General features: G+C 48.3%; 1 protein-coding gene across 1 annotated transcript in view; it reads left to right on the forward strand.

Annotated features, from left to right (window-relative positions):
* The first annotated feature begins 8865 nt into the window (after positions 1 to 8865).
* The window catches only part of GPC4 (glypican 4), a 112155-nt gene continuing 100579 nt past the window's right edge, over positions 8866 to 20441 (forward strand). Inside the window, exon 1 of the mRNA XM_059049872.2 lies at positions 8866 to 9577. Within this exon, the coding sequence (XP_058905855.1) occupies positions 9418 to 9577 (160 nt within the window). The 5' untranslated portion in view covers positions 8866 to 9417. The remainder of the gene's footprint in view (positions 9578 to 20441) is intronic.

Consider the following 20441-nt stretch of genomic DNA (forward strand, 5'->3'; position numbering starts at 1 on the left):
GGGGCACGAACCCGCGACCCCTGCCTCAGCAGGCGGACTCTCAACCACTGCGCCACCAGGGAAGCCCCTGTTTATTGTTTTTGAGACTGTAAAAATCACACGTTTTTACAGTAAAATACAGAAAAGTTTCCAAATTTTATGTGAACACATACACACACACACACACACACACCCCTCAACCCTTCCACTGAAAAAAATTATAGTTGTGGTTTCTTGTATCCCTTTCTTTTGTATAGCATACAGAAAGTGCATGAATCTGCAGTGTATAGACTGATGAATTTTCACATACGTACACACTCATGTAATCACCGCGAGGTGGTTACAAGATATAGAACATTCTAACACCCCAGAAGTTTTTCTTGAATTCCTTTTTTCATAAATATCGCCTAACACCAGCAAATTTTAAAAATCGTATCATTTGTACATATTTATTAAAGGTGGACAACCTGACAGGAATCTAGACTTCAAAGGAAATAAAGTTAGGAGTCAGAGACATGAGAGCCTTTACATTGGAAATTTGACTAGCGAACACCAATTTCTCTTGATACCTTTTGTGGCTGCCTCCTCACCCTGCCCCCGAGAAGTCGGGGCGGAACAGGCAGGGTTCTCTTAGACGTGGTGGAAGTGGAAGAGTGGAGAAGAGCCTCTTTCTCATTTCTACCAACTCGTGTGTATCCTTCCCCTTCCCCCACAAGCCACGTGCATGCTGTGCACTCGGAAAACTACGAAAATGGCAGTTTGAATTCTGGAAAGTCAGTCACTCGTGTATGTCAGCAGACAGGGACGTGGGCAAGGCCAAACCCCTGTGCTGCGTGTGCAGCCTGGATTCAGCGAGAGGCTCTCAGAATGTCTGTCCAGGTTTAATGGTTTCCTTGCTCATTTGAATGCGTTATTGTTCGAGTGGCAGCAAGAGCAGCCATTCTGTAGACATTACCCATCACTGGTTAGAAAATGACAATGTCAAACTATGTCTGACCCCGACTCTCTTCAGCTCTTTTTATCTGTGGTATCTCTTTGGAATAAAAATGCCTGCTCCCTGCTGGGTCTTCTTAAAAATGCACATTGTCTCTTCACATAAAAGCAGGGATGATGGTGCTAGGAAAAAAGAAGAAAAAGAAGAGGAGGAGGAGACGGGGCGGGGGGGGGGATAAATAAATAAAAGAAAAGGCATTCATTCAGACTTCTTTGGTTTGAAGTGCAAGTCCAAAAACCTGTTGGGCTAAATGGGCACTTCATTAAGAACTTCCTTTAGAACATTCTGGTGCTTTCTAAAGGGAGCTTGGTTCCGTGGTAGCTCAGTATCCTGATGCTCACAGAGGAACTGGTTTCAGAATGCTCAGGGCCAGTGTTGGGGAGGGTGCCCTTCAGCCTCTTGGAGCCCTGCAAGTGTGAAGCTGCCACCAGACGGCTTGTCTGTTTTTCTAAACAAAGCAGAGAATAAATATAAAATTGCACTAGGCAGTGCCACGTGTCCCTGGGGGTCCTTTGCTACCTTGAGCCACAGTGTGCCCGATACCTAGGAGCCTGTGTTCTCAGGTAAAATCCTGAGTAGAAGCAGCCAGGTTGGACAAATACCGTTCATATGGTCACTGTTCTAGTCAGAACCTATGTTTTGCCTCTGACAGTCTTTCCCTGGCTTGAAATTTCAAACAAAAAAGGAAAGGTCAGATTTGAGGTGGACTGACTAGACAAATGCCAAGGTCCCTTCCAGAGCTCACAATCTAGTAGCCTCTACTCAGACCATGCTGGGTTTCCTGCCTCCATGCTACCTTTTTGCCTGTGCGATTTTCTCATCAGCTAGGCGAGATGTGGAAGAGTTATATAAACAATTTTGAAAAATGAATGTTCTGGAAGCGCCTTCACAATCTAAATGCCAAACACGTAGTACTTTTATTTAATCAGAAGGATATGAAGAAATAATTTTCTTTCCATCAATGAACCATTTATGTCCACTGGGTAAATTACAGAAGGAACTCTCTCCCAATTATATTTAAATACACATTTTATATCTAAAGCTGTAGGGCAAATTATAGTCAACAGCTAGAGTTCTGCCATCACATGGAAGTGTATCCACTGAAAAGTGGAGGTTTTTTCCACTAATTAGAAATCTTCTCTATAAATCAGACTATAAATCAGAGCTTTGGTGTACAGAAGACCAAGACCAGAGACAAAAGATCTCTTCCCATACCACCTTTGGTTTTTGTTCTCTTACAAGCATGAGACATGAGTCGGAATTTTTACAAACTACATACTTCATGAAACTTTTGCCCCAGTAGTAAAGTATGAGAAAATATCAATACCAGTAGATATGTGATTATTGCATAAAAATGTCCACATTACTCTCTGGGCCTCAGTTATCTCATCAGGAAAATGGGATAATAAGAAACACCTTCCCTGTAATGACAGAGCCATACTGTATGAAAGTAACTCAGATCCCTCTCTGCTCTACAACTTGTATAATTCAATGCTAATTATGGACCAATACAGAGGTAATTCATGTATCACAATACGAAATTATCAGACCAATTTATTATCCCGCTAAATAGCATTCAATGCTGACAGGGCTGGATCTGCACAAACTGTGAAGTAGATGGAATTTATAATAACCATAATAACAATAGTATTGGTTCATATTGATTGAGCCCCCAATTTTAGGCTCCATGAGAGAAGAGACATTGTTTTATTCATGAATATATTCCCAAAGCCTGAAAGAGTATTGATCTTCTAAATACGTGTTGAATGAAGGAATGAATAAATAAATGGATGCTTTGCACCAGGCTGTATGGTAAGTGCTTTCCGATTATTTCAATGAATAGATATTTTCTCCTCCATGCTTGGTGCTGAGGGCACATAAAGGAATTTGACATGCTCCAGGCCAAGAGGAATGCTTTTCATATGTTTTCTCTCGTAAGCTTCACAGTGTAGGCATGACACATGAGAAAAGCGAGGCTCAGGGAGGGTAAGTTACTTATCTAGGGACACACAGGCAGGAAGTAGCAGAGCCAGGATTCAGCTCTTGGTCTGCCTGACCCTATAGCCTCGCCTCTTTCACTGGGCAACACTACCTCTCTTCTGTCTGTCTTGTATTTATTCTCTGCTCTTCATAAAGAATCCCCGGATGAGGAATCGTTGGGACTTTATCACTTGGTTGAGAAGACTGCCATGGCCTCACTTGCCCCTTTTCAGTCCGTCCTATGCCTCCTCACTTCCTCACTTCATTCTTTCGAATGCACTACTTGTATCTTTTCACTCTCTGCTTATAAATCTTCAGTGTTGATAGGATCAAGATGGCACCGTCCTCCCAGGGTAAAGTGCCCCCCTTATCTGGCACCGTATTTCTCTGCCTAGTGATTCTTCCCCATCCTTCATGGTCCAAAAGGAGAGCTACCTTCTCTACTCCTTTACACATCAGCCTTGCACTGTCTTCGAAGTTTTCCTGGGCATATTTTGGGCTTGGAACATAGTGAGGAGTGACTACATCATTGAACTTGGACTCAGAGGACCTCAATTGAAGACTCCGAGCCAGTTTCCTCACCCATAAATTATGGAAAAGAATACATGCTTCACAGATAATACATGTGGAAGCAATACCTAAACTCTGCCGCTCTAAACATATGTGTTATTATTGTGAGATTGTCTTCCTATGGAATTCTTTTTTCACCAAAGAGTGTGACACTTGGAAATCATGCTATAGGAAGACTGATTTTGTGACAGTCCCTGGGGTGGATGGATGGAGGGAGAGGTTGGAGATCTGTTAGGTGTTGGCTCTACAGTGCAGACAAGAGGTAATAGAACTTGGACAAAGGTTGACGGCTGTTGAGTGGAAAGGAAGACTCAGCCCAAGTTTTTAATACAGAGAGAGGGAGTGTGGCACCTACGGCCTGGGGAAAACAGGGGGCAACCCTGGCACAAACAGGAAAGTATGGTGGCTAGGTACCTGGAGTTGGTGATTAAAGCTGTAAACACAGATGAGCTCTCTGAGGGAGAAGGAAAAGTAAGGCAAGCTTCAGGCACTAGAGAAAGAATACTGAAGGGAGGTCAGGAGTAAGGAGACAGGAACAGACCACACACATCAACTTCTTCAAAGTGGCTGATCCTTCAATTACTGGTACTTCGGTAAATTTCCAGAGGGACCAAGAGGAGAGGGGCCACCATGAAACAAACAGCAAATTGGGATGAGTGTCCTGAGGGACGTGCATTGCCTTTTGCTTTCTTTGCCAGTGTCTTTCTCCATGTAGATATGGATCTTACCTCCCCAGGCAAGATGCCAGCTCCTTAAAGGCCTCTGGTCTTTCAAGTTTCTAGGTCCTTCACAGAACCAACTTTTGTTCACAGGAAGTGGTCAGAAGACACTACTTGCTTGGTTGCTTGAAAAGGAGAGGCGTGGAGTGAGGAAGGAAAGTTACTTGGTGAGATCTAGGCTAAAGACAGGCTGAGTTTGTCCAGGAAACTTTTAAGAGCTCTGAAGTAGTAACTAATTTAAAAACCAGGAGATTTCAGGGAGTTCCCTGGTGGTCTAGCGGTTAGGATTTGGTGCTTTCACTGCAGTGGCTCGGGTTCAATCCCTGGTTGGGGAACTGAGATCCCGCAAGCTGTGTTGCCTGGCCAAAAAAGCCCCTAAAAAATCAGGAGATTTCAGATACAATTCTAGGTCTTTTTTTTCCCCTGGGAAACTGTCCATCAGGTGAACCTGTACCCTTGCAGGCAACAGGCATTTACACAAAAAGCCTAAAAAACCTTTTGGAGGCTGGGGGTCGAGGAATCCTCAGAGAAATCAGGACCTCTGCTAAGGCGCAAATGTGGTAGTCATTTTATAAAGACAGTGCTCTGGAGGCCTAGAAGCAGGAGCCATTAGCTCTGCTTGAGGGGATCTATGAAGGTTTTCCAAGAGGTACTATCTCAGCTGAGTTTTGATGGATGAGTATGAAGGACTTGTCCAAAGAACGGAGGGGAATGAAAAGGTATTCCCAGCAGGGGCAGGGAATGATGCAAGGATGCAGGTATGATGCAGAACGATACAGGGTTGGGGAGGCCCAGTGAGAAACTTGGTAATGTAGACTATGGCCCAATAGCAAAGATCCAGAGCTGCTGAATGACTTGGCAATGGACTTGGAAAGCAATAGGGTACCATGGGGGAGAGGGGCAGAGTTAAGCAGGGGAGGGACATTGTTCAAGTGATGTCAGAGGCTCACTCTGATGGTTCTGGGAGGGTTGGGTATGGTAGGGGGAGAGACTAGAGGCCTGCAAAACCTATCCTAAGGGAGAAAGCCACATCCTACTCTTTGTCCGCCTATTTGGCAAACAAAGCAGCTTCCCAGCAGGCCAACAGAAGGGCCCCCAAAGCTGAGAGAATGGACCTAACTCAACTGATTCTTAAGGACAGCAGCAGTGAGTACATACTTTGTTCCTTCCTCCTGTAGCAGGAGAAATGCCTCACCTGGGAAGACCGACTATACCACAAATACAGTAAACCGTGAACTCATTTGGCTTCTATATCTTCCCTTTCTCCAGGGCTGGGCAGCATCTGGCACATAGTAGGTGCTCAATGAACATTTATTAATCTGAAATAGGACACTCATATGGGATTCAGTCAAAGGCCTTACATTTTTTTTCAGTCTTGGTTCAGCCACTCAAGAGCTCTGTGGCTGTGGACAAACCACATAACTTCAGTGAGACTCAGTTTGTTGATCTATTTATTATTATTAATTTATTTTTGGTCGTGCCACCTGTCATGTGGGATCCTAGTTCCCTGACCAGGGATCGAACCCGTGCCCCCTGCATTGGAAGCACGGAGTCTCAACCACTGGACCACCAGGGAAGTCCCTGCTGATCTATTTTAAAAATCAGTATGGGAGTGTGCCTGGAAGCACTTTGCAAATTCTAAAGTACTATACGGGGCTTCCCTGGTGGCGCAGTGGTTGAGAATCCGCCTGCCGATGCAGGAGACACGGGTTCGTGCCCTGGTCCGGGAAGATCCCACATGCCGCGGAGCAACTAAGCCCGTGAGCCATGGCCGCTAGGCCTGCGCGTCCGGAGCCTGTGCTCTGCAACAACAAAAAATAATAATAAATAAAAAATAAAGTACTATACGACCCAAAGTGGTGTATCCATAAAATGGAATACTGTTCAGCCATAAAAAGGAAGTGCTGACACATGCCACCACATGGATAGATCTTAAAAACATGATGCTAAGTGAAAGAAGCGAGACACAAAAGGCCACATGTGACATGATTCCTTTTGTGTGAAATGTCCAGAATTGGAAAATCTATAGAGACAGAAAGCAGATTAGTGGTTGCCAGCGGTTGGGGAGAGAAGGGAATGGACTTAATGTGTTTTCTTTTGAGATGCTGAACATATTCTGGAACTAGATAGCGGTGATGGTTGTACACCATGGTGAATGTACTAAATGTCACCAAATTGTACACTTTTTTTTTTTTTTTTTTGACCACACTGGGCAGCTTGCAAGATCCTATTTCCCTGACCAGGGATCGAACCCAGACCCTGGGAGTGAAAGCGCGAGTCCCAACCACTGGACCACCAGGGAATTCCCTGTTAACGTATTTTATCACAGTTTTTAAAAAGCCCCCCAAAAGGGCTATATGAAGGTTAGTCATCCTGAGAAGTTATTGATTCTTGCACTCTACCCGCAGACCCCAATCCATTTTTTGGCATTCAGAGAACTTACAGAGTAGATGCACCTCTACTAAGGAAAACTGGAATGGGAGTGGGGGGAGGGAAGGAGGAGCTTCGGGCCATCAGAAAAGGGAAACTGGGTGGTATTTGTTTCGTAGATTGCCAGTTGTTCACCCTGTTTGTATTTAAATGAAAGGAGGCTTTGAAGTGGGAGCCGCCTCTGAGCAGGGCTTGGGGTTCCTGGCTTGTGTGGTAAAGTTCAGACTTGTCCAGATCCGTTTCTAGCCAGAGGTTACTGTTTCTGGTGGAAAAGGCTTAAGTTTTGGTTAATAATACACGAACAGGAAGAGCCGAGTAAACTGGGGGGCAAGGAATGAGTTCCCCCTGGACTTGGTATGAAAGGAAGCTTTCTCTGATTTGGGCTTCATAGTTTGGGAGTATCTTTTTCTCGTTTACAGTGGCTGGGTTTCATTTTATTATTAATGTTGGTTGCATCTCGGATCGTATTCTTTTTGGTAAAGAACATCTTTAAGTAAATGCATCAGTCAATGAAAGTTAAAAGTGCTCTGGGCTAAGCCCTAGCAATGCCTTGAGGACCTGATGGTTATCAGTTTAAGGAAAACCTAGACCATTTGAAAGTCCCTCGAAAATGGCAGGAAATTCATCTGTAGTTGAGTTTGCATATTTAAAAAGACTCCTCTCCTAGCTGCAGAGTTAAATGTTATGCCAACCCACCGAAACTGGAAATTTAAGTCCCACTCATAGATGGGTCGCAATCTGTCTGTATCTGCCGATTATCTCCAAGAGTTAATGAAATGTAGAAGAGTCTGCAGTGGGCTTTCAAAACAACAGCTAGCTACTTTCTACAGCTCCTCACAGCCAATCATGTCAACGAGGTTCACAAACAACAGTGGAGGAAGTCTCAACAAACCCCATGAGGGTGCTAATTGTAATGATGGTTCATATCTTCACCCTATGTAATTTTATGGGAATTGAGAGTCTAGCCAAATAATAAGTTCCAGCCCCTTTTATCTGCCCAGTTCCCAGCACACTCCAGAGGTGTCTGAGGGCTTCTCACCCTAACCTCTCACAGCAGATTGTAACAATAACAACTTCTCAATCTGCACAGTTCCCTTCATTAAAGGAGCCCTAGAAGCTTCAAAAACACTCATTAATGGAATGTGACAAAACTTAGAAGGTGGGAAGACTCACCCATTTCCAGTTTTCAGGTGGCTAAGTGGAGACAGGGTCCCAGAAAGGTGTGAGACTCTGTTAAGAGGCTTAAGGGCAGAGGGGAAGGGGGTTCCTGGGCTACCTTTATTCCATGTGACCTGGAAGTCAAGTCCCGGGTTCTGGACACCCCGCCCCCGCCCCCCACCCACCCCCGCGCCAGCTACATGCTATCAGCAAGTTGCTTCTCTTCTCTGGGCCCCAGTTTCCCTTCGTGAAGAAGGAGGGTTTGGGCCAGAAGGTTTCCAAGGTCAACCCTGAATTTGCTCTGCGGTTGGCAGGGCGGCAGTTCTCTCGCTTCAGGGTTTGATTAGACCTGTAGCAGAACCAGACTGGGGGCTGGGGCGGGGGAGCTGAGAATGCCTGCCAGGTTTCCGAACAGGTCGATGCTCCACGAGCACCGTCTGACGGAAAGCAAGTCTGAGGAGGCCAGGTGAGGCTCTAGGGCCAGCTCGGAGTCCCAAGTCCCTCTGGTGCCCGCATCAAACAATGAGATGAATGCCAGCGCTTTCCCTTCCTAGCCCAGGAGCTGGGCGGTTACGAGCGTCCTCCAGGCTGCGGGGCTGTAGCAGCGGCGGAGGGGTGCTGGTGGTTAGGTATCGAGGCCGGAGGGCTCCGTCCGGCTTTGGCCCGCGGGCAGCCAGCGGGTCAGGTGGCCGCACGCAGAAGGCCTAGGACTCGGACGTGGGTTTCAAGTCCCCAGCCTCTCGGTCCCCTGGGACTTGGGCCCTTCACCCACGAGAAGTCAGCCTCTCCTCCCCGGGTGGGGGGCGGCGGGCAGGCTCCCCGCCTCCCGGGAGGAGGAAAGGAGGGAGGAGCCCCGCGGGGCGTGTCGCGCGAGGGCGCGTCGCGCGCCCGGTGCGGGCCCCCTAGGAAGTGGATTTGGACGCTCCGGATCCAACCCCGCTTCCAGGTTTTCTCCCGTCCCGGCCCTGCTTGCTCCCGCCTGTCTCCGGCCCCCCCGCCGCCCGCCCCCTCCCCCTGAGTGCCGCCCGCTGGGCCAAGTTTGTCGAGCGTCGCCGCGCACGCCGGCCAGTCAATCAGCGGCAGAGCTGAAGAGGGCATAGCCGTGCGGCCGAGGGCAGAGCGAGCCGAGCCGAGTCGAGCTAGCAGGGCGGACCAGCGCCGGGCAGCCCGAGCCGCGCGCCGCGAGCGCCCGCCGCCGCCCCTCACGCCCTCCCCGGCCCCCGCGGCGCCTGCCACCTTCCCCTGCTTCCCCGCGCCCCTGTGCCGCCTCCGGTCAGCCCGCCCCGATCGCTGCCCCCGCGGAGCCGGGAGGTCACCGGCTCGCGCCTCCGCTCCCCTGGGCCGCGCGCCGCCTCCACGCCCTCCTCCTTCTCCCCGGGCTGGGCGCCTGGCACCGGGGACCGTTGCCTGACGCGCGAGGCCCAGCTCCACTTTTCGCCCCGCGTCTCCTCCTCCTGCTGCTGCTCTTCTCCTCCTCCTCCAACTCCCCTCGCCCTCAGACTCCGCTCGCGAGCCCCCGACTCCGCGCCCGCCCGCCACTTTCCGTCCCGCCCCGAAGGTGGGAGCGCATCCGCCCCGGCCGGCACCATGGTACGGTTCGTCTTGCCCGCGCTGCTCTGCACCCTGGCCGCGCTCAGCGCCGCGCTGCTGGCTGCCGAGCTCAAGTCGAAAAGTTGCTCGGAAGTGCGACGTCTCTACGTGTCCAAAGGCTTCGACAAGAACGATGCCCCCACGCACGAGATCAACGGTAGGTGGGAGCCCCCGGGAGGCGAGCGCAGAGACGGGAGAAGGGGCCGCCGAAGCCCCCTCGCCCCGCCGCCCCCCCTCGCCGGACGCAGGTAGCCGAGACGGAGAAATGGGCAGGCGCGCCAGAACCCCGACGCAGAGCGTTCCCTGCGGACGCGGGGGCCCCGGGTGCGCAGCAGGCGGAGGGGCGCCCCCGAGTTACCCGGCGGCACTCCCGCGCTCTGCTTCCTTCCCCCACGCCCCCCCCCTCCCGCGGGCTCCCTGGTCCCAGGAAGCCCCAGAGGACTCTGGCCCGCAAAGTGCGTGTCACCGGCTCCCTCGCCTTTTCCGGGTTGAACTCCTTACTGGGCTCCCCGCTTTGTTGTGTGGGTGACGAGAGGTCGGGTAGGGTGGAGGTTGCCAGGTTCCGGGGGCGCAAAACGTGGAACTTGATGTTTCATTGATGTTCTTTAAAAACCCACTCCCCGCCTCTCTTCTACCGCTGACACGGATTAGGAGTTTTAGTAGCTACAGCGGCTTTAGAAGTGGCCTTTAAAAAGCAAACGACTCTCCACTCCTCCGAACCCTGACTTTTGGGGACTCTCCTGCTTTCCGGAACGTGTTGGACGAGAAGGGTATTTCCCCCCCTTTTCTTTTTCTCTCACCTTATTTTAAGGGTTCCTTGCACTTTAAATTACAAACCTTTGGAAGGACTGATTACTGGAAGCCTGAATCTCGGTTTGGAGATGGTTATGCAAATAGAGACCGCTTAACCTGTGAAAAAGTTCACCGGGTTTCGGCGCCGGGGGTGCGTGGGGTGTTTGTGAAAGCCCTTCTTGGAGCGCTGGGGAGGCAACTTGGCGGCGGGTGCCCTTCGCCCCTCCTCGCCATGCTGGCGGCGGTGGCCGGGCCGATCCCCTCTGGGTGGCACTCATTCGCAGAGAGGCCAACTGTTGCGCGCAGCCCCGCGGGCCGCGCTGGGGCCAGCGGCCGCGCAGGTAGCCTCTTCGCCCCGAGGGTTCGGAAAGAACTACGAATCCAGCTGGCTGATGGCCAGCTTAACCTAACGGAGAAGTGAGCGATTCGAGTCCCGGGGGCCAAGCCTCCATTCCGACCCTTTCATGGAAGTGAGCAGAGCGCGCCTTTGCCTCGCGGTGTTGGTCACCCGGGTGGGGCGGGCAGGGGGCCGGCAGCCAGCAAAGGAAATACTGTAATTTCAACCAGGCGCTTCCAAAGGCTTAGGAAGACTTGGGGGTCATTTTGGGGGAAGGGCTATTAATAACCTTGGAGATTAAGTGCAGTCATCAATTACATATAAATTACAAAAAGATAATTGGGAGAAGTGGCTGGGCACTTTTCGAGTGTGACCGGCATCTATCTAGAAATAGAACCTAAGAAGTGGTTGGAGCAGCCCAGGACCCCACGCACCTTGGGAGTTATCAGGTAACTCGCACGTTACTGATCAGAGACTGTTCGCCCTTGAGCTGCTGGTCTTTTGGGGAGCTCACGTCTGTCTTCACAGCGGCACGATTTTATTGGTTGTAGAGCCCTAAGAAGCCCTCTTTCTTTCCCCTCTCCCTTCCGCCCCGCTCGAAAAAGTAAAGCTGAGCCAGTAGCCACTGAAGCTTGGGGGCTCCACAGGTCAGACCTGGGGTCTTTGTGTCCTGCACGGTCTGCGCCCGGGGCCCAGCGGAGATGATGGGCGTGAAGCTTACAGTTAGTTGTCATTGGCGTTCAGGGAGTGGGCCGTGGAATTGCCCTCCCCACTTTCTCCAACTTCGTTCTGTGCAGGCTTGCAAGGGCAGGACATCTTCCCCCGCCAGCATCTCAGGAAAAAGGAAGTTTGAAGGGTGCCCGACGACAGTGCTAGGTGTTCCCTTTGATTGTCATGGTCCCCAGAAAACACCTGAGGAATGTTTTTGCATAAATATTTCTCTGGACATATTCCTCCTAAAGATAAGAGCGTTACTAGTGACCAGCAGCAGGAAATGGAAGCTAATGTGCTCACACCCAAAACATTTTATTCTTTTTGTCTTGTCCTTCATCTCCCTCCCAGGGCTGCTGCTTTTATTTCCCCTTTTGAATGACCTACTGGACTGCATTCTCCCGAGGAACAAAGGAAGTGCCTTTTTAGCTGGAATCCTTGGAAGACCACCAAGGACTTTAGCTCATGCAGTGCAATTTCGCACCACTTTCAACAATAACAAAAATGCATGACTGAATGGCTCAAAAATGTGGAGTGTTAGAGGCATTCATTTGAGCCTAGGACACTGTCACAACACAGACAGACCCAAGTAAATACCTTTAGACGGCCAGTATAGAAGCGGGGTAATCTTTACCATCACCCTGGCCTCTCCAGATGCGTACATTGTGTTGTCTTCCCTGGGCTCCGCTCACATAATTTTGGTCATTTGGGAGAGCATGGTCAATGTAGCGACTTGAATGAATTAATTGCCAGGCACTTTCCTTGGTTGGGGGTGTGTGCGTATGTTTTCTTAAGTGCAAAACAGTCCAGGACTGTTTTCCAGGCAAAGGGTCACAGTGTCTGGGTGCCTAGCCCCAAGTTTAAGGTTTGATTCTTGATGGCCTTGCACTTGCCTTCTAGAGGTTTGAAGAGGCTTTGAGAATACTCCACGACCTGGCTCCTGCATTGCCTATCCACTTGACCCCTGAACTTAACCAAATAATGGGTAGCCCAGATGCCATGATCAAAAGGGATCTTTAACACAAAGGATGGGTTTTTGTTCAGCTTTCAATGGGCATATCTTTTGGAGCGCCTACTGTGTGCGATATTCTGTGCTCAGCATCCTGGGGGCAGCAAGGACGGGAGGGCCTCTGCCACCAGGACCTTCCCAGGTAATAGGGAGATAAGCCTTGCCCCACACACCATTGGAATACAACGTGGTGTGTGATAAGGACCATATGAGTGGTACAGATGAGGAGAAAGGAGTACCGGGGAGTTCAAGGGAGAAGGGATTTGGGACTCTAGGGTACTAACGTACTAATGGTACTTCAATAGTAATTAAGAAAATAGTATTTATAACAAGAAACTGTAAAATCTTATCATGCTCATTGCACCTCCCTCCATAAGGACAGGATAAAGGATATGCAACAATTGGCATTTTTGTTACTAATCTAATCTTTGCTTGAAATTGTCTTGAAGAGTGAGGCAGTCGGTTAGAAACCTACTTCACCTTGCCAAAGGTCCCCTCCACAGTGACATCGAATGATACCAAGGAGAACTTTGCATCACAGGTGTGATTTGGGAGTTTTTATTTTTCCTGCTCCCATTTACGTTCGTGACCAGTGCACCTGTGAGTGTGCACACGTGCTCACATGTATACCTCTGAGGGAATCACGTAAGCTATGTTAGGATTACGTGGGAAAACGTGTGCTGGAGAAGTAAGAATACTTTCTGATACTGCGCTGATTATTCCATGTAAGACACACAGCATATGTCTTCAAGAATTGTATTCCCTCTTACTAACTTTAAGTAGATGGGTTGGATTTTGCAGAGAACTTGTGATTTTTCTCACCTGTCAGTATAGAAATTGTCCCAAGTAGTACAGGGACTATCTCCTGGACATGCTCAAGAAAGAAGTTGGTAAAAGTTCTGGCTTATGCAGCTCAATCTCTACTTAGAACATACAAATAGAAAATGTTTGACTCAGCATAATTACTATTTTCCTTTTTCGTTTGACTCACATTGGGTTGCATGCAACTTCAGGATTAGCTGGAGAGTAGACTGAGGAATGAAAAAGGAAGGTGTTTTTCGTTGTCTCAACAAGGGAAACATCAGTGTTCATCTAAGTCGGTTGGGAAGGGGTCTGTGGTTCCCCAATAACATCTGTTTTAGCCCTGAGGTGGTTGCCATATATGTTCACCAAAAATGCATTTTGGCCTCAATGAAAAGATGAAAAGAGCTAGTGGCTATTAAGTGCTTTCCCTGGGCCTGGTCCTAAACGGGATTGTCTCATTTAAAGTCCACAGCAACCGTATAAAATCAGAATGATGACTATCTTCATCATCCGCATCTTACAGACAAACTGAGATTCAGAGAGGTTTAGACATCTATTCGCAGTCTTTTTTTTTTTTGCATTACGCGGGCCTCTCACTGTTGTGGCCTCTCCCGTTGCGGAGCACAGGCTCCGGACGCGCAGGCTCAGCGGCCATGGCTCACCCAGCCGCTCCGCGGCACGTGGGATCTTCCCGGACCGGGGCACGAACCCGCGTCTCCTGCATCGGCAGGCGGACTCTCAACCACTGTGCCACCAGGGAAGCCCTATTCGCAGTCTTATAGCTCGTTAATGTTGGAGGTGGGATTTGAACCCTAGGTCTTATCTGACCCAAAGTAGAGTCTATGCTGTGTTGTACAGAAAATAAGAAAGTACCTTCCCAACTCCCATAGGGGGCTGGTCTTAGAAACATAAGCTATGAGAGGACCAGCAACTAACTAGTAAAAGACCATCATCACAGCACTATGCTGATGCTCTCGTAGAGAGATCCAGTCATGTCCTTTGCAGGCAAAGTGTTGTACCCGGACAGAGACAATCTAATGTTAACAGTAGGAGGACTGTAAATTGTATTTCCTGGGTCATGGGGGGAGCCCACGATAGCTTCTGAGGAGGGGAATTTCGTTAGTCAGGCTGTTTCAGGAAGATTAACTGGTGGCACTGCAGAGTTCAGGGTTGGTGAGGCAAGGGGAAGGCGGGGAGATCTGTTGGGCCGCTGTTTTCAATAGTTCTTAACCGCCTCTTGTCTGTTACACCCCTATTCCATCCTAAAGATTGCCAGCTTCCTTTGCATTCAGCAGTGCTTTGAATGGAGTCATTCCCTTGCTTTGAGCTTCCCTGGTTCCAAGCATCTCAAATGATAGTTTCACTGAGTCACTCCTGAACTCCCCAGGGGTTATGTGCCCTCTTCCTCCGAATCCCCTGCTTGCTTGAATCGGATCCATGGTCTTTGCACACAACTGTCTTTGTTTCCTAGTTCATCATGTGTGCAGGCACATGTGTGTCTCCTTGCCTCAACTGTAAGCAACCTGAGGACAGATGGCAGCTCCTGGCATTTTGTGTGCCCAGTGGTACCAGGTGTGCGAGCGCGGTGCAGTATTTGTCAAACAAGTAGGGGGATGACATAGACAGTTGTATCGCCTTGTCTGGCAGGACACCGGTGCTATCATGGGGTTATACTGCCTTGGTGATGGATCATCATCGCATGGTCTCTCGCTCTCCTGGGAAGCTTTTGGGTCTAAACATCCTGAAGTGAAATAAATTTAGAGTAAGTCTCCTGGAAATGTTGTTATAACTTGGAGAATGTTTTTATTCTTTTGGGAGCGTACCCATCTTCACCGCTTCATTAATAACCGAGTGTCATAGGAATTTTTCAGAAGGATTCCGAATTCTGTTTTTCTTTCCGCCTTGATATACTTCTTTAAGAAACAAACAGTTGAGACTTGTGATTAGGCAATTTAGAACAAATGGAGAAGAGTAATTTAACACCTTAGATTCAGCATATAGAGCTGTCTGGTGCACGTCAATTACCTTTAAAAAAAAATCTTAAATTTGTTGTCTTTACCAAGGTGAAGAACACAGGCTTAAGGATATCAATATTTTATATAAGTGGGGAATTCCCTGGCAGTCCAGTAGTTAGGACTCCGCGCTTTCACTTCCTGGGCCCTGGTCGGGGAACTAAGAACCCACAAGCCGTGTGGTGCGGCCAAAAAAAAAGCGGACACACTAAAATACGAACAGGGAAAAAACTAGCATTTTCAATTCCACTTGGCTAAACATCTGTTGCTTACTGTAGAGAACATGAAAGTGCAGAAAATTCATGAAGTGATTCCATCTTGGAGGTAATTTGAAATATATTTAAGTTCTGATGCATTTAATTCAGCAATCTGGTGGGAGAGAAAAATCAAAGAGATCCATCAACCAGGTATTCAACTTTTGAAAATGAAACTCTAACAAATGTTAGAAATTAGGAAAAAAATTGAATGGAAGAGTTAAAAAAGTCAATAACCTCCAGGAAGCCTGGAAGCTATGTAAAAACATCTTATTGGAAGCCCAGATAAATGTGTGCCAGACATCAAAAAGACCAGCTGCTTGGGGGAAGAAAAAAAGAACTGGGCATGACTGACTGGCAGAGAGAAAGAGGTGCTTCAGGGAAAAAGGCATCTTTCACAAAATGGAAAGTATAAGCCAGCAGAAGAGGGAAGTCCACGAGGTATGGCAGGGCAGGTACAAACTAGAAATTAAGTGAGCTGAAAGAGAATCAGGTGAGACTTGCCAGGGATTTGAAAAAGGGCCCATGTGATGATAACGGTGAAAAGGGTGGGCTGAGTCCAGCCTCTTAGAGGAGAAGCAATATGGCTTCTTTAAGGGGCAGCCATGCCCGATTAACCTCCCAGAGTTCTTTGAAAGAAGCAAGTGGGTGGATCCAGGGAAACAGACCTAGTTTAGATTGTCAAGAATTATGCAACGGGATTCCAAGACGGAGTATATTCAGAAAATGCATTTACTTTGGGATAGGTGAGGCCATTGGTTGATTGAGAAGAGGAAATAATGGAGGAAGGGCCCGGGGGGGAGAGGGGAAAAAACCCCACTGTCCTAGGTGGAGTAGTTTACGTGGTAAGGCCATGGTTACTTGAAAAGAGCAGTTCTAGCCTAGCTCTGTGACAAATCAGTTAGTTGTCTGATACCTTCAGTGAGGTTCTTTCTCCTCGATTTGAAAAATGGGAGTGGGGTTGTTAGAATACTGGATTACGTCAGTGATTCTCAATCCTTGCAACGCTTTAAAGCACCTGGAGAGCTTTTTTTTTTAAAAAAAAAATTATTTATTTATTTTTGCCTGCGTGCGGGCTTAGTTGAGGTGAGCGGGTGCTATTCGTTGCGGTGCACGGGCTTCTCATTGTGGTGGCTTCTCTTGTTGCGGAGCACGGGCTCTAGGCACATGGGCTTCAGTAGTTGTGGCACGTGGGATCTTCCCGGACCAGGGATCGAACCCGTGTCCCCTGCATTGGCAGGCGGATTCTTTTTTTTTTTTTGCGGTACGCGTGCCTCTCACTGTTGTGGCCTCTCCCATTGCAGAGCACAGGCTCCGGACGCGCAGGCTCAGCGGCCACGGCTCACGGGCCCAGCCGCTCCGTGGCATGTGGGATCTTCCCGGACCGGGGCACGAATCCGTGTCCCCTGCATTGGCAGGCGGACTCTCAACCGCTGCGCCACCAGGGAAGTCCTTGGAGAGCTTTTAAAATCCACTAGTACCTGGGCATCACCCCAGACCAATTAAATCATACTTTCTGGCAGTGGGGCTCGGTCTTGGTAACTTTTTCAAAGCTCCTCAGTGGCTCTAATGAGCGGCCATGGTTGAGAACCAGTGCCCTAGATGATCTGTGAGTTCCCTTCTATCTCTGAGATTCTGTGATTCCGAATTTTCCAATGAAATTCATCACAAAGTGTTATCTCAGAAGAGAGCTTTGATTTAGATACACCCAGTGCATGCTTGTTTCAATTTTGGCTAACTTGGACTTACTTAAGAGGAACGTCTGGTTTATTTATTTCTTTATCTTAAAAATGTATTTATTTTATTTATTTATTTTTGATTGTGTTAGGTCTTCGTTGCTGCACGCAGGCTTTCTCTAGTTGCGGCGAGCGGGGGCTACTCTTCGTTGCGGTGCGCGGTTTTCTTATTTCAGTGGCTTCTCTTGTTGTGGAGCACGGTCTCTAGGTATGCGGGCTTCAGTAGTTGTGGCTCGTGGGCTCTAGAGCGCAGGCTCAGTAGTTGTGGCATGGCGCATGGGCTTTTAGTTGGTCCGCAGCATGTGGGATCTTCCCGGACCAGGGCTCAAACCCGTGTCTCCTGAATTAGCAGGAGGATTCTTAACCACTGCACCACCAGGGCAAGTCCAGGAACGTCTGTTAAACTTGGCAAAAATATTTTTTAATCAAGACGCAAGTATATGCCATAACCAGTGATGCTTTGCTGAGGGTGGAGAAAGAAAACTAGGACATTGAAAGTACTTTGGAGAGAATTAGACAGGAATCCAGCCTTGCTGTTGTTTATTGATTAAGTGTCAGTGTGCTAGGTGATACTTCTTCCCCTCTCTTTATTTTTTTTTTTTTTTTTTTTTTTTTTTTTTTTTTTTTGCGGTATGCGGGCCTCTCACTGTTGTGGCCTCTCCCGTTGCGGAGCACAGGCTCCGGACGCACAGGCCCAGCGGCCATGGCTCACGGGCTTAGTTGCTCCGCGGCATGTGGGATCTTCCCGGACCAGGGCATGAACCCGTGTCTCCTGCATCGGCAGGCGGATTCTCAACCACTGCGCCACCAGGGAAGCCCCCCCTCTCTTTATTGGTAAAATAATAAAAATCTCTTTATCCCTTACTTTAATGTCCTCTTTGCCATGTGTTTATTCTCTTCAAGTATCTTATCAAGAAATAGAAGTACAGTAAATCCCTAGGCTTCTGGCCGCCACAGCCATCCAGAACACAGCTGGGAATGTGGAAGTAAGCAGAAAAGCTAAATGATGGAAACAGCTGTCATAAAGCCCATGCATTCTACTTGGAGAAAAGGCCTTCAGAAATTTATCATCCACAATCATTGATTGAATAGCTCTTCTATCAAGAGCAGAATGCTAGGTGCTGGGGATTCACAGAGTTCGTTGAAAACCAGAATCAAGCTTTTTTGAGGCACTTACATTCAAATTAGGTAGATAGTGTTTCAATGTGGGAAGATTAAAAGTTTAGGTTACCTGGCTCCCCAGCCCTACTTGCTACTCCTTACCTGATTAGGAGTAGCAAGCAGTGCTGGTTGGGATGTGGACCCATCAGAGGAAGGGATGGGTTTGGAGGCAGGCAGCCACTGGACCGCCAGGGAAGTCTCTCAGGGCAGTATTAAATAATTGCATATTCTGATTTAAAAGTTCCAAAGGTTTTCGCTGTTGTTGTTTGTTTTTTGTTTTGCTGCACCATGTGGCTCGTGGGATCTTAGTTCCCCCACCAGGGATTGAACCTGGACCCTCAGCAGTGAAAGCGCAGTCTTAAGCACTGGACTGCCAGGGAATTCCCGGAAAGTATATTTTAGAAAGAGTGGACCTCTTCGAAATACAAAAATCGCTCTTGAAAGCACATTACCTTTTCAGAGCACCTAGTTTCCCAACAGTGCTGGGTCAATAAGGAGTCAATTCTGTGTGTCACTTTGTCCTTCTCTGGAAAAAAAAAAAAAAAGTATTTAAATATTAATACCAGTGAGTATTGTTAATTCAGTGGTTTACTCACTTCAGAGCTTTTGGTTGGTGATTTTGTTCCTCTGCACCTTCTAATCCCCCTAGAATGTCAGATTTTGCCTCTGCTGCTGTTACCACCTGCTGTGCTCGGCTTGGGAAATTGACATGCTGACCTGAAGTCACTAAAGGCAAGAGTTGGTTTGGAGTTAAGAGGTGGCAGGTTTAAATATGTGAATATTGGTTTCCCTTTTATACATTTACCAAACTAAGTAAATGGATAATCATATGTAAAGAAACTCTAGAAGTTAAGGACGGGAGTACTGTATTAAGAATGAGGGCAGGGCTTCCCTGGTGGCGCAGTGGTTGGGAGTCCGCCTGCCGATGGAGGGGACGCGGGTTCGTGCCCCGGTCCGGGAGGATCCCACGTGCCGCGGAGCGGCTGGGCCCGTGAGCCGTGGCCGCTGAGCCTGCGCGTCCGGAGCCTGTGCTCCGCAACGGGAGAGGCCACAGCAGTGAGAGGCCCGCGTACCGCAAAAAAAAAAAAAAAAAAAAAAAAGAATGAGGGCACATTTGACGGTCCTTGTCTCTGATGAGGTAGGTGGCTGTTGGATGGAACCTTTAAAGGAAAAGAAGCTGTTGCTGCCTCTGGTCACGGCCATGTAGCTCCAGCTTTTATCACACTGCCCGGCACATGGTAGGTGTTAGAGAAATGTTTGTGGTTCACAAAGAAGTTCCAGCATGATTTGTGACTTTTGTATTCATTCTGGGAATGAATATTTCTATTCCTCCATCCCTTTTAATTCAACTAACTTATTTTCAGCTATTTATTTAAAAATTTCTAATACGTTTAGTCCTAGATGCCTAAGTGAGAAAGAGAATCTTTTTTTTCTTTCTTTCTTTTTTCTTTTTTTCACTTAGAATGTAGTGTTATTTCTCAGCTTGCTCAGAGGTGGGAGCTAAGTGTTTCGTGTGGTTTGCTTTAATCCTGGTAGACAAATGGTTGCTGCTTCTTACATTGTCTGTTCCAGACATTAACAGGAACTCCGCTGTACCTGCAGAGGCGCTTCTAGAAAAAATAGCCTTTGCTCCTGTTCCTTGCTTTAGACTCTCAGCCAGGTGTTCGCATCCCTCCCCTTCCCCAGGCAGTTCAGGTTGGGCCCCAGGCAGGGTTGCCTTCTTTGTCTAGTCTAGCTCAAGGTCACCTGGCCCCCCATTTATCCCAGCCATCTTTGCATGCCGGTCCTTTCTCCTCCCGGCTACTTGGTCTGTTGGCTTTCGCAAGCCTCTTTTAGCCTGGCTTCTTTCTTGATGTTGGGCTTCTGTCTACAGGAGCAGACTGGAAAGTGGTTTCTTTTGGACTGCAGAGGTTTCCTTAGTTCTCCAAACCCTTGACGTCGGTATCCCAGCAAGCTTCATTCAAGCCGCAGAAAAACAATTTTCCCTTCAGTTATTGTTTCTATTCTACCACCCGGGTTTGTCTCCGTTGAGTTTTCAGTCTGGTGTTTGGTTAGAGATGAAAACAAAGAACTGTGTCCTTGCAAACTGCGGTGTGAAGCATGTGGTTAACAGTTACTACTTGCAATGGTCCGGCCTGAGTGGGAGTATCATTTTTCTTGGCAGTCACTTCACAGAAAGTCCTGCTTCTTTGGTGCCAGAATAAG

The sequence above is a fragment of the Kogia breviceps genome, chromosome X (genome assembly GCF_026419965.1).
Source record: "Kogia breviceps isolate mKogBre1 chromosome X, mKogBre1 haplotype 1, whole genome shotgun sequence".
Lineage (NCBI taxonomy): Eukaryota > Metazoa > Chordata > Mammalia > Artiodactyla > Physeteridae > Kogia > Kogia breviceps.